Source organism: Salmo trutta, chromosome 16 (assembly GCF_901001165.1).
Source record: "Salmo trutta chromosome 16, fSalTru1.1, whole genome shotgun sequence".
NCBI classification, from domain to species: Eukaryota; Metazoa; Chordata; class Actinopteri; order Salmoniformes; family Salmonidae; genus Salmo; species Salmo trutta.
In genome coordinates, this window is record NC_042972.1 from 29,747,266 (window position 1) to 29,762,015 (window position 14,750).

General features: G+C 45.5%; 1 protein-coding gene across 1 annotated transcript; it reads left to right on the forward strand.

Annotated features, from left to right (window-relative positions):
• Positions 1-346: 346 nt before the first annotated feature.
• Positions 347-14,541, forward strand: LOC115150510 (putative fidgetin-like protein 2). Its single transcript, XM_029693881.1, has 2 exons — positions 347-484; positions 12,901-14,541. Exon 2 carries the CDS (start codon positions 12,912-12,914, stop codon positions 14,034-14,036), a length of 1,125 nt encoding a protein of 374 aa, XP_029549741.1. The 5' UTR covers positions 347-484; positions 12,901-12,911; the 3' UTR covers positions 14,037-14,541.
• Positions 14,542-14,750: the final 209 nt, after the last annotated feature.

Here is a 14,750-nt window from a genome sequence, read left to right on the forward strand (position 1 = left end):
CTCACACGCACACACACACACACACACACACACACACACACACACACACACACACACACACACACACACACACACACACACACACACACAGACACACACACACACACACACACACACACACACACACACACACACACACACACACACACACACACACACACACACACACACACACACACACACACAATCCGCAGGAGAATACAGGCTCCTCTCTGACACGTCATGATTGGTCACTTTTTGCCTCTCTCCCTTCCTGCTTAAATAGTTTTTAACAAAAGAGAGGGATGGAGAGGGGGAGGGGAGGAGTGGATGGGGGAGGGGATGTATGTGCTGCTCTGTTGTCACTAGGGGAGCGAGAGGGAGGGGTAGAGTGGGAGAGCAGAGAAGGATAGAGTCCCAGAAGTGGAAAAACACTGCCTTACTGTGTGGGTCATTCTATTGGCTTCCAGAACCCATCATATCAAGGAAATACAAGCATGAGCAGGTAGGACTGGATTTTGTTTTAGAGCATTTCCTCCTTTCCTTCTGTTTCTTTCTTCTTCCTGCTTTATTTCTCTCCCATACCAACAGATTCTTTATCTCTCTTGTTTGTCTTATCACGCTGTGCTCTCCACATTCCTCCTCTTTTCTCTCTTTGCTTTTCTCTTCTTTCACTCCCGTAACCGGTTTTGTGTTGTCACTTTATTTCTTCCCCTCTAAACCTGCTGTTGAATTAAGATAGCTTTCTCCTCTCATACAAATATTCAAAATGATTCTCAATCTTTATTAACATGTTTTTTTTCTCTCTACAATCTCACTGGGTACATACTGGTTGAATCAACGTTGTTTCCAACCAACATGGAATTAACGTTGAATTGATGTCAGTGCCCAGTGGGATGTGTCTATAATGTAAATGTTGATCATCTCATATATTCCCAAATTCCTCAGTTATCTTTATATTTTTATCCTGCTTCCTGTATTTTTGCTTTGTATGGGAATAACACATCTGCATTCTTCAACACTTGACAAAGTACAAAGTTCTGATTGCTGTTTTTGGTGCGTGTGTGTGTAACTGTGTTAGTGTGTGAGGAGGCGTTGGTGGGTGCAGAGAATTGGAAACTCTTTAGTCTTTTTTCTTCTGATGGTGGTGTTGCTGTTTTGCAATCAGAGGGCAGAAGCTTTTCCCTTCCTTTCCGAGCATTTGGCACTGCGGTAACACACACACACACACACACACACACACACACACACACACACACACACACACACACACACACACACACACACACACACACACACAGACAGCACTATATGTTGTTTGGTTTAAATTGTGCACGTGTCTTTCATGAAGAGTACGCCCATTCCTGTTAGCTCCAATAATATACCTAATGTGTACATTCCTGTTAGCTCCAATAATATACCTAATGTGTACATTCCTGTTAGCTCCAATAATATACCTAATGTGTACATTCCTGTTAGCTCCAATAATATCCCTAATGTGTACATTCCTGTTAGCTCCAATAATATCCCTAATGTGTACATTCCTGTTAGCTCCAATAATATCCCTAATGTGTACATTCCTGTTAGCTCCAATAATATCCCTAATGTGTACATTCCTGTTAGCTCCAATAATATCCCTAATGTGTACATTCCTGTTAGCTCCAATAATATCCCTAATGTGTACATTCCTGTTAGCTCCAATAATATACCTAATGTGTACATTCTTGTTAGCTCCAATAATATCCCTAATGTGTACATTCTTGTTAGCTCCAATAATATCCCTAATGTGTACATTCTTGTTAGCTCCAATAATATACCTAATGTGTACATTCCTGTTAGCTCCAATAATATACCTAATGTGTACATTCTTGTTAGCTCCAATAATATCCCTAATGTGTACATTCTTGTTAGCTCCAATAATATACCTAATGTGTACATTCTTGTTAGCTCCAATAATATACCTAATGTGTACATTCCTGTTAGCTCCAATAATATACCTAATGTGTACATTCTTGTTAGCTCCAATAATATACCTAATGTGTACATTCCTGTTAGCTCCAATAATATACCTAATGTGTACATTCCTGTTAGCTCCAATAATATACCTAATGTGTACATTCCTGTTAGCTCCAATAATATACCTAGTGTGTACATTCCTGTTAGCTCCAATAATATACCTAATGTGTACAAAAATACTCCTGTTTTTCTAGTGTTTTTGTTTTAGATTTCTCTCAATTACATTAATCCTTTCAGTCATAGTAATTATGTATTAGTAGTAATTAGTATTACTGACATTTTCTTAAATTCATTTGACATGCAAGTGAGCTAGTGAGCTAGTGAGTGAGGGAGCATTAATGTGCTCAAAGATGAGAATAAGTGTTTGCATTTGGGTCACTTCAATGTGACTATACAATCAGTGTGTGAATACAGCTTTTTGATGTGATTACATACATAGGTGTGTGTTGTATTTTTCCAGCGGTGTCTAACTCCCTGCTCTCTCTCCTTGGCAGTCATCAGTGTGTAGGAGTAGTGGAGGTTACTGAGGCTAGCCATGGAGTGGTGTATGATAACAAACACTGACAGACCCACTCAGAGAGCCAGCAGCAGCGCGGGACCAGCCAGCAGCAGAATGTGTAACGTGTGTCCCCCCTCCCACCAACTCTGAGTGGACTCAGTACCCTCCTCTTTACCAGGGAGCAGGGCTGCAAGATGCTCAGTCCTGTCACCCCCTACAGAGAGAGCTTGGTTGCTCTCCTTCCCTCTGTTCTTTCTTTCTCTCAATGAAAGTCCACTATTAAACAACAATGATCTTCCTGTCCAATGTATTGGGGTAGAGAATATCCTATTTATCCTCTCTCCTCCATGTGAGTGAGGTGTGCTGGTACAGTCAGGCTGGAACTGACAATGTCACAGTGAGCAGTCCCACCTCGTTATGTATTTTATGCCCTGTGTCCACTCACAGATGGTCAAATTAGCCCTGCCCCCCTGGACTTTGCCACCGTACCCTTTCCTATCTCCTGGTGTAAAACTAGACCAATTCATGGATTGCCTCTGTGGACATTATTATGTTGTATGTTTAGATGTTATTCATTTGACACACAAAAAGTCTGGTATTTTTGTGTGTGATGCATTCCCATAATGGGTGTGTATTGTTGGTGAAAGCTGGGTACATTGTTACGCTTCAATATGCGTTTGCATGAGGGGTCTCTAAGCCAAGCTAATGAATATGCTCATATTGACTGAGGTTATTGATTAGAAGAAGGTTTAACAGGATTACCACGCTAACATGATTGAAATAATGCATTAGGGATGCACATTTCCTACCTCTGTGTGCTAGCAGGACTCCTGCTAAGCTAAGAGAAAGATACTATAGGCATATTTTCCCAAATTTTATTTTGTGGTTCCTTGAAAAGAAAGAGTGAGTTGTGTGAACACACATGACTTGTGTCTTGTCTGAAATGAGTTTGCCTAGCGTACATCTGTAACATTCCTGTTTTTAAAGACTCACACATACACAGTTGTCATAGTTAGGAGTGTGTGATATAAACGTGGTAGTGAATAGCTTGTGTGGCCTGTAGGTAAACAGCCCAGGGTGAAGTGGTTCTGTGAATGAGAGTCAGGTCGTTAGTGACGGGGTGTCAATGAGCATTAATTAAACTGGTGTGTAGGGATTCACACACACACACACACACACACACACACACACACACACACACACACACACACACACACACACACACACACACACACACACACACACACACACACACACACACACACACACACACACACAGGAACGCATGCTCGCACACACACTTTCTCTCTCTCTCTCTGTATCTCTCTCTCTCTCTCTCTCTCTGTCAGACACACACACACAAACGTGCACATCAGGCCAACATAGTGTTCATGACAGCTTGTTAAGCAAATTTGAGTCCAGCTCATTTAAGGTCCTCATTAGGTGGTAAAGGCTTATATTGCCCTGGCCTGCAATGATGTGGAGTCTGTAGCCAACAGCAAGATCAGAGAGACCGTTTAGTCATTCAACACAGGAGGCATGGAGAAACAGCAGAGAGCAGGCAGAGGGCAAAAGGCAGGGGAGGAAGGAATAAAGAAACAGAAAAAGAGAACTATGTTTATATATATATATATATATATATATATATATATAGAGAGAGAGAGAGAGAGAGAGAGAGAGAGAGAGAGAGAGAGAGAGAGAGAGAGAGAGAGAGAGAGAGAGAGAGAGAGAGAGAGAGAGAGAGAGAGAGAGAGAGAGAGAGAGAGAGAGAGAGAGAGAGAGAGAGAGAGAGAGAAAAAGGGCAGATGGTCAGGAGGAGGGACTGGTCAGCTGCAGGCTGATATATGAGTGGACACAATGAGCAGAGAGGCCAGGCAGCTCCGGCCACATGTGTGGGTGAGCTGAAAGAGACATAGTGTGGGGGAGGGGTGGCCTAAACCACACAGGCATGGATGAACACACTGAGGGAGAGGGGGGCACAGAAGAGGTGTAGCGGGAAAGAGGTAGAAAGAAAGAACAAGAACCCTGTTTAACCAAAACCAATGTTCAAAGTAAAACAGCTTTCACACTCAAAAGTTTGCTGCTCCAGTATGACAGGCTAACTTTGAGCTTTTCAGGCAGTAGCTGTGCGAGCCAACTTCAAATTATCAAATGCATGCATGTTTTATTTTAAGAGGACCTGATGGTATGTAGATTGACATCACTGTGGCCCTATGGAGGACATGCCCTGCTAAAAAAAACAGGATAGAGGGGGTAAGGGGAGAGGGGAAGAAAAGAAGTGACACACCAGTAGCTTCTTCTCTGACAGGCTTGATTGGCCAGTAAAGTATCTAGTGCTTGTGGGCCATGCATCCAATGCTAATACAGTACATAACATACAGTTTCAGTGCCTGTGGTGTTTTTAGTATGAATCTAAGGTAGTTTGTGTGTATTGTATGGATCATTGTGGCCATAGTGGTCCACTGGTTGAATCAACGTTGTTTCTACATCATTTCAATGAAATTACGTCAAACCAATCTGGAATAGACATTCAATTGACATCTGTGCCCAGTGGGGAGTGGTTGTTGGAGGGTGGGCGGTCCACAGAGTCCTCACGGGCGTCCCTGTATATTAATGTCCCATTGGTCCACTGATGCGTTCCGTATTGATCCAACCAATGGCTTGAATTAGTACTAACGAATACAAATCACCCAATAATGAGTGACCAGCTGATAGAGTGTGATTAATCAGGGCCCTAAACAAACACTTTTTTTTTGCTGTCCTCTCATCTCTCTCGGTCTCTCTCTTGCATATGGTGAGGATATGTGCTGTGTAAATATATCTCAGGTTGAATTCCAGACATTCCAACAACCCGAGTTATCTGCAGGATGACCAGGATTCTCTCTCACTCTGGCCGCTCGGCCGGCCTGAACGGCCCACTCAAACTTTACATCCTGATCTTTACGACCGGCACAGACCTATCTGTCTATCTCAGTCAAACACAACATTACACAGGTCAACTATCTCAGCTACAGTGTACAGTACCAGTAAAATGTTTGGACACACCTATTCATTCAAGGGTTTTTCTTTATTGTAGAATAATAGTGAAGACATCAAAATGAATTAACACATATGGAATCATGCAGTAACCAAAAAAAAGTGTTAAACAAATCAAAATATATTTTATATTTTAGATTCTTCAAAGTAGTGCGAGCCAACTTCAAATTATCAAATGCATGCATGTTTTATTTTGATGACAGCTTTGCACACTCTTGCCATTCTCTCAACCAGCTTCATGAGGAATGCTTTTCCAACAGTCTTGAAGGAGTTCCCACATATGCTCTTGCCATTTTCTCAACCAGCTTCATGAGGAATGCTTTTCCAACAGTCTTGAAGTAGTTCCCACATATGCTTAGCACTTATTGTCTGCTGTTCCTTCACTCTGCGGTCCAACTCATCCCAACCATCTCAACTGGGTTAAGGTTGGGTGATTGTGTAGGCCAGGTCATCTGATGCAACACTCCATCACTCTCCTTCTTGGTCGAATAGCCCTTACACAGCCTGGAGGTGTGTTTTGGGTCATTGTCCTGTTGAAAAACAAATGATAGTCCCACTAAGTGCAAACCAGATGGGATGACGTATCGCTGCAGAATGCTGTGGTAGCCATGCTGGTTAAGTGTGCCTTGAATTCTAAATAAACCACAGACAGTGTCATCAGCAAAGCACCCCCTCACCATCACACCTCCTCCTCCATGCTTCACAGTGGGAACCACACATGCGGAGATCATCCATTCACCTACTCTACATCTCACAAAGACACGGCGGTTGGAACCAAAGATTTCAAATTTGGACGCATCATACCAAAGGACAGATTTCTACTGGTCTAATGTCCATTGCTCATGTTTCTTGGCTCAAGCAAGTCTCTTCTTCTTATTGGTGTCCTTTAGTAGTGGTTTCTTTGCTGCAATTCAACCATGAATTTGACCACTAGGGCTCCCGAGTGGCGCAGCAGTCTAAGGCACTGCATCTCAGTGCAAGAGGCGTCACTACATTCCCTGGTTTGAATCCAGGCTGTATCACATCCGGCCATGATTGGGAGTCCCATAGGGCGGCGCCCAGGTTTGGCTGGGATAGGCCGTTATTGTAAATAAGAATTTGTTCTTAACTGACTTGCCTAGTTAAATAAAGGTTAAAATAATAATAATAATAATAAAGTCCTGATTCACGAAGTCAACTCTGAACAGTTGATGTTGAGATGTGTCTGTTACATTTATTTGGGCTGTCATTTCGGAGGCTGGTAACTCTAATGAAGTTATCCTCTGCATTAGAGGTAACTCTGGGTCTTCCATTCCTGTGGTGGTTCTCATGAGAGCCAGTTTCATCATAGTGCTTGATGGTTTTTGCGACTGCACTTGAAGAAACATTCAAAGTTCTTGGCATTTTCCATGTCTTAAAGTAATGATGGACTGTCATTTCTCTTTGCTTATTTGAGCTGTTCTTGCCATAATATGGACGGCCTTTTACCAAATAGGGCTATGTTCTGTATACCACCCCTACCTTGTCACAACACAACATGTTGGCTCAAATGCATTAAGAAGGAAAGAAATTCCACAAATTAACTTTTAACAAGGCACACCTGTTAATTGCAAATGCATTCCAGGTGACTACCTCATGAAGCTGGTTGAGAGAATGCAAAGAGTGTGCAAAGCTGTCATCAAGGCAAAGGGTGGCTACTTTGAAGAATCTCAAATATAAAATATATTTTGATTTGTTTAACACTTTTTTGGTTCCTACATGATTCCGTATGTGTTATTTCATAGTTTTGATGTCTTCACTATTATTCTACAATGTAGAAAATAGTAAAAATAAAGAAAAACCCTTGAATGAGTAGGTGTGTCCAAACATTTTACTGGTACTGTATGTATGTTCGCATGTCTGTGTATGTGTGTGTACATGTGCATGTGCGTGTGTGTGTGTGTGTGTGTGTGTGTGTGTGTGTGTGTGTGTGTGTGTGTGTGTGTGTGTGTGTGTGTGGTGTGTGTGTGTGTGTGTGTGTGTGTGTGTGTGTGTGTGTGTGTGTGTGTGTGTGTGTGTGTGTGTGTCCAGCAAGAGTTGAAGTCTTTGTTTAATATTTACTGAGTAATAGTGATGTTGGAGTGGTCAGCCTACCTACCATAAGGGCAGTTTTCTTTCCCCTCCTGTCCAATGCCTCTGATGCCTTGCACCCCCCCACCCCCAAATCCCAGGTCCATGTGCCCCTCCCCCCGCATCCCTGCCTTTCTCTCTCCACTATTCATCTGATTAACCCTTAATTGCTAATACTGACCATGCAGTGGACCGCTACCAAGCGGGGGAAAGAATTCACACCAGCAGCTCTTCTGCTCGCATCGATCATGTGCATGTACATAACTCTGACCAATAGGTTGAATGATCAGATTCTTTCATTTAGATTACAACCATTATCTTATTCTGAATAAGAGTGTGTGTTGATTGTTGAAAAGGTTGAACATGAGGAACATCATCAGTGGGTTTGGTCTCTCCAGTCTTAGGGATTTGTGGTGTTGTGAGTTCTAGAGAACACAAACCTGAACAGCACATATTATGTCTCTGCTGGCTGTGGAAGGGTAATTTGCACACTGGTCATCGTTGGTGATTGACAGTAGGTATAGGGAGAGAGAGAGACCGAGAGTGAGCGAGACAGAGAGAGAGAGCAGAAGCTAAATCCTCTCTCTACCCGGCTATGTAATTAGGACCAGTCCAGCGAGACTAAGCTGCTCTCTCACAGGCTGGCTGCAATGGAGTGGAGGGGGGAGGGGGGGTCAGAGCTTCGGACAGAGTGGATGGTGTTGAAAGCTGGACTAGGAGGGGGGGGGGCACATACTAGCCATCCTCTGATTGGATTGATCAAGCTCTTGTTTACAAGCCCCCTGTTCCCTGTTCGTTGCTCAGGCACACACACATGCACAATATGCCTGTTTTACTGGCCCCCTGGTCCCATGAGGTGTGTTGGATCCATGTGAGGGCCTTAGTCCTTGAGGCAGGAAAAGAAAAGCTGGGGTGTAGAGTTAGCCTTGACCCCGGGGAGCAGGAGGAGGCTGGTGTGTGTGTGTGTGTGTGTGTGTGTGTGTGAGTGACAGGGAGAGTGTGTGCGTGTGTGGTGGATGAACAGGGGGGCTGTAACTCTATCTCACTTCCTCCAGGTCTCAGATTTCAGGAGCCACTATCCTTTTGGGACTACTCATTACACACACACACACACACACACACACACACACACACACACACACACACACACACACACACACACACACACACACACACACACACACACACACACACACACACACACACACACACACACACACACACACACACACACACACACACACACACACGTCTTGTAAACTGTCAGTACGGCTGGTGGATATATGGAGCTGGTGGTCTGAGTTAGTGAGATGTTTGAGTTCTTATAGGATCTGCTGTCAGACAATAGGGTCCCTGTGGCTTTGTTAGGGGACGTGGGGGGACAATAGGAGCTGAGGGACAGGCTGGACACAGAGAGAGAAGGTTCCTCTGCTCAAAACAGCTGTTTCTGTTTGGGGTCCCCACGACAGTGTCCGCACGTACGCCACACGGATACATTCACACAAACACACTCAGTCAACTCTCATTTGCACAACATGTTAGATCCATCCACACACTCAAAACATTGGGTTAGGATCTGGATTAGGGTCTGGGTTAGGGTCTGGGTTAGGGTTAGGTCTAAACGTCAGCACTGCATTGTTGGTTAAGGGCTTGCAATTAAGCACGGTAAAGTCGGCACATGTGACAAATAAAGTTTGATTTGATTATAGAACCATAGTTTAGTAAACGGTTAGAATCATGCAATGCACACAAGTAGCACTATTTGGAACCAGTGTCTTGAAACAATGTTGTGCTACAGCATAAGTCACTGTTTCACACTTCTGACATCATTCAATCCATCATGAGATACTATAGCGCAAATCCTCATTTCAGAAATGCATGCATAATTTCAAACTTTCGAACAAACCTCCCATTGACATTTCAAACATGCGTAAAGCATCCTATTTACGCACATTTAAATATCAATAGGAGGTTTGTGCGAACAATTGAGTTCGCACAAATTGAGAACACATTTTGTCTCTGCCATGTTTTGTATGATCACCCAGAGTGAAGTTTCAACACCCTTCAAAATCATTTTGAAGACTTACAACATCACAAACAACAACAATATGCTTCCAACAACAGGACAGCAATAGATGATGAGAAACAAAAAACACACATACCTAATGCTTAAAAAGCCATTAAAAAGTGGGCCCTCCTCCATACCCTAGTCCCCATACATCCTCTGCTACAGATGGCTGTGTTGTATACTCACTGTTTTCCCTAATCCTTCCTGGCATCTCCTCGCCCTCCTTTATGAATCACTACTACTGTAAGCATAGACATGTGCGTGCACACAGACACACAAGTACTGTATGCATGCGCAACAAATCACACACACATGCACCCACACTAGCTTTGCATCTCCTAATCCATAATTGTGTTGTTTGATGGTTTCCAGTCCAGTCGGGACCAGTCTGATCCTGATTCCTGACTTCATTCAGCCTTCAGACAGTTTGAGTATAGATTAGGTTTACAGAACATAGATTAAGCCTGGTACAGTAGAAAATGTCTCATCTTGATTAGAGAGGGCTCCCATCTCAGTGAGAATTACTCAGACTGTGTGTGTTTGTGTATATCCCCATGTACAGTATATGTGCATGTGTGGGTCAGTCTGTGTCTCGGAGAGTGTGTATGCGTATAGGTGTGTTTCCCTTGAAGTCACTTTGTGTAAGCCTTTGTATGTACACCCTAGTATACTGTAGATGTGTCCGTGTGGATTGTGTTTATTCTTTCCCTCGACTTAACCCTGATCCAACACAGTCTCTCAAAAGCCAGGTCAGCTGGTCGGGAGCTTCAAGCCTGAACAAAGTTCCGTCGCTAAAGAGTGTGTATTTGTGTGCGCGTACTTTTGTGGGAGTGCAATGTTTGAGCGCGGCTTTATCGACTGTGCCAGAAGTGGTGTGTTTGTTGTTGAGCTGGGGACAGGGACAGTCCCATGACTGGCTGGAATTCCCTGGAGCACAGAGACATTTCCAGGGGGATTGGGACTTGGCTCCCTGTGAGTGCGGGATTTAGTCACACATTGACCAGAACCAACAGAAGGGCCGCTAAATGATCCACGTTGATCCCTAAATTATACGATCACAGTCCCATAATTCCGTTCATCCAATCCTGAGATCCCAGTCGTCCAGTCCCTCCCCAGCCAAGTTCCAATCCCCCCTGTAAATGTGTCTGTAATCCAGGGAATTCCAGCCAGTCATTGGACTGTCCCTGTCCACAGCTCAACAACAACAAACTACTTCTGGCACAGTCGATAAAGCCGTGTTCAAACATTGTACTCCCACAAATGTATGGGCACACAAAAACACTGTTTAGTGTATGGAGAGAGCAGACAGTCAGATGTAGGCACCAAACGCTACAGAGTTGTAGTGTAAACAAACTCAACACTGAGCTCATAAACGCTCACCTCCACACAACTGACTAGTATAGGGGAAACTGGTAAAGCATGTGAACAACCATAGGTTTCTCCCTCCTCCCTGCCCCCCCCTCTGTCTCCACATTTCTCTCTCTCTTTCCCCTCTTTCCCTCCCCCCCTCCCTCCCTCCCTCCCTCCCTCCCTCCCTCCCTCTCTCTTTCTCTCTCCCCCTCCCTCACTCCCTCCCTCCCTCTCTCTTTCTCTCTCCCCCTCCCTCCCTCCCTCCCTCCCTCTCTCTTTCTCTCTCTCCCCCTCCCTCCCTCCCTCCCTCCCTCCCTCTCTTTCTCTCTCCCCCTCCCTCCCTCCCTCCCTCCCTCTCCCTCTCAGTTCTGTTGTAGTCCCTCTGGCCCAGGCTCAAAGGGTCAGGACAGTTTAATAATACTCTGCAATGCCTGGAATGTCAGCCTAATGCCTGCTCAAAGACACGCAGCCTGCAAAGCCAATCAAAATGGTTGATCACTGCACCAATGGAACACACTGCACTAATGTGCGTGTGTGAGTGTGTATGCGGTTGTTTGTGTATGTGTGTGTGTGTGTGTGTGTGTGTGTGTGTGTGTGTGTATTCGTGTTAGATTGAGTAGAGTGGGGGTCTCACACACAGAGCCCCGTACAGAGGGACAACAATGCTCCCAGTGAGAGAGCAGGACAGAAGGGAGCGGGGCGGCTGATAGGGGCTTATCGCCCTGGAGACCAGGCCAGGGGCTGTGTTGTTCATGACGATTAGGCATGGAGGAGCTCAGAGCACAAGGTACCCTCTGCGGGTAGAGCTGTAGGAGCAGTGTGGGGCACTGGGGAGAAGATGGATTGCTAAGCAAAGACATGATAATGGGCTCTGCTGGTCAGCGGGACTGTAATGTTTTTAAGAAAGTCTTATTTCCTTGGGTTTTCAAGTGAGAAAGAAGTCAATCTCCATGAAACCTTGAGTAAAGTGGAACTTCGTTGTATTTTATCTTGTATAAACTCAATATATTTGCATCTAGTTAGTGTATTACCAGTGTGGTATGGTTATCTGAACAACTTGAATAATTTGCAGTTATCTCTGCTCTAAAACTGGACTGATGGGTTTTGAATTTATTATGGATCCCCATTGGTTCCTGCCAAGGCAGCAGCTACTCTTCCTGGGGTCCAGCAACATTAAGGCAGTTATATACAATTTAAAAAATGATATGACATTACATTTCATAACACTTTCACAACACATTTAGTGTAATCCCTCAGGCCACTACTCTACTACCGCATATCTACAATACCAAATCCATGTGTATGTGTGTAGAGTGTGTGTCTTATCATGCGTATGTGTAGGTGTGTCTGTACCTGTGTGTGTGTCTCTTCACAGTCCTTGCTGTTCCATGAGGTGTATTTTTATCTGTTTTTTAAAATCTGATTCTACTGCTTGCATCAGTTACATGATGTGGAATAGAGTTCCATGTAACCATGGCTCTATGCAGTACTGTGCACCTCCCATAGTCTGTTGTTGACTTGGGGATTGTGAAGAGACCTCTGGTGGCATGTCTTGTGGGGTACTGTATGCATGGGTGTCCAAGCTGTGTGCTAGTAGTTTAACCAGACACCTTGGTGCATTCAGCATGTAAACACTTCTTACAAAAACAAGTAGTGATGAAGTCAATCTCTCCTCCACTTTGAGCCATGAGAGATTTACATGCATATTATTAATGTTAAATCTCCATGTACATTTAAGGGTCAGCCGTGATGCCCTGTTCTGAGCCAATTGTAATTTTCCGAGGTCTCTCTTTGTGGCACCTGACAAAATGTAATACGTGGTGAATAACCATGCTCTCCCTGTCCTCTATCTGTGGGTCTGTAGGTCTGTTGAAGATGCACTGGTCTCCGGAGCACGCGGCCCCCCTGTCCCAGTGGCCTGAGCAGCACCTGGATGTGTCTTCCACCACCTCCCCTCCCTCCGCCCACAAACACGACTCACGTGGTTACACCACTGCAGCCGGATACCCCTGGGCCAGCGATGACATCTCTGCCCTCACCGCGTCTTCCTTGTTAAAGCGCTACGCCGAAAAGTACTCAGGCCTGGAGCTGCCCTATGAAAGGCCTGCCCCAGGGGCTTACTCAGAGCCTGGGACCTTCCTGAAGAGTGAGACTGAGCCCTGGGCCCTGGGACAGGGCATGGAGTGTTACCCTGCGTTGGAGGCCCTGGCAGCAGGGGCCAAAGTGGGATCAGCATCAGTGGGCCTCCCTGGCACGGGCAGTGTGACGGTGGTGAACAGTAACTTGACCTCTGACCCTGGGTATAGTGGTGGTGGCTCCTGTAATGGACCCCCCTCTCAGGACTACCCCCTCTCCTACAACAGCACCTACCTCTCCTCAGGATACTGCCTCCAGCCCGGCTCAGCACTTCCCCCAGCCTCTCTGCAAACCACCCCCACCCTGGTGTCCAGCTACAACCCTACCAACCCTGTATACAACTACCCGCCAGGCTGCTACCCCCACCTCCAGACCAGCCTGGCAGCCAGCTACAGCCATAGCCACCCCAGTGCCTCCTACCTCCCCTCTGGGCTGAGCACCCCTACCCCCCTGACCCCCCGGTCCACCATGGCGGGGGGCAGCTATGGCTACCCCAGTCACAGCCTAGGGGCCGGCTCTGAGACAGGAGGGCCGCTGAAACGCAAGGCCTTTGAGATGGCGGAAGAGGGGGAGGAGGGAGGAGGAGAAGGAGCGCGGTACAGGAAGTACGGCAATGGCCACAGCAAGAGCCACGGCAATGGTCACGGCAACGACTACGACATAGCGGGCTCAGAAGTCCAGGCCTACAAGCCCAGCAAGCCTCTGGTGTCGCCTCCTTATGGTGGGCAGGGGGAGTACAGCCCCTCCTCAGGCCAAGGGGGGGAGAGTGGGGGAGGAGGGGAACATGGCTTCCCCCATCAGAGGCTGGCCATGAAGATGCCTGTGTCACATGCACGATCTGAGGACCCAACTGGAGGACGCTAGATCAGGCACTTGAAAGGAAAACTCTCTGGGGGTCCCTCGGTTTTATTGGCATTTAAAAAACCAAGTAGAGTACTTACTCTGCCAAAAACTGGGGGAAAATAATAATTGGATTTGCAATGAGAGGTCATGTGATCTAACCAGGAAGGAGAGAAAATAGCAAATGACTTGAATCCGCCTCCTATCTTATATAATTTTCATTCTTAGATTTTCTCCAAAGAGTCAAGGGGCACTTTGTCCTGTATGGGTGTGGTGGGGTGGTGTGAGGACAGAGGGAGGGATCTAGATGGATAGGGCTAAATCAGGCAGTCTGAATGGATTACCGACTGCTTCTCTCAGGATCCTATTTATTTCCCAATCTGCTACTTTGGCAGACAGTGACATTGCAATGTTGTTGTTTTGAAGAGTTGCTCTCTTAATTGGAGTGGCCGCTTGATATGGAAAGGACGTTTGACTCTATTACCTCCTACAGCACCATAAGAATCATAACCTTTCAGACCAAAAAGTAGAGAAGAAGAACATAATTGATGTGATGTACTTTAATAACTTGACACCACGAGCACAATGACAGCTCTTCTGAGGCTTGGTGCCTCTATACAACTCGCTTTGAAATGAATGTCCCCCTCTCCCCCCTCCCTTTTCCCTGTTTTCTTTTGACAGTGTTTCTATGTTATTTCTCCCTCTTTCTCTACCTCTCATCACTACATTTTCACCATG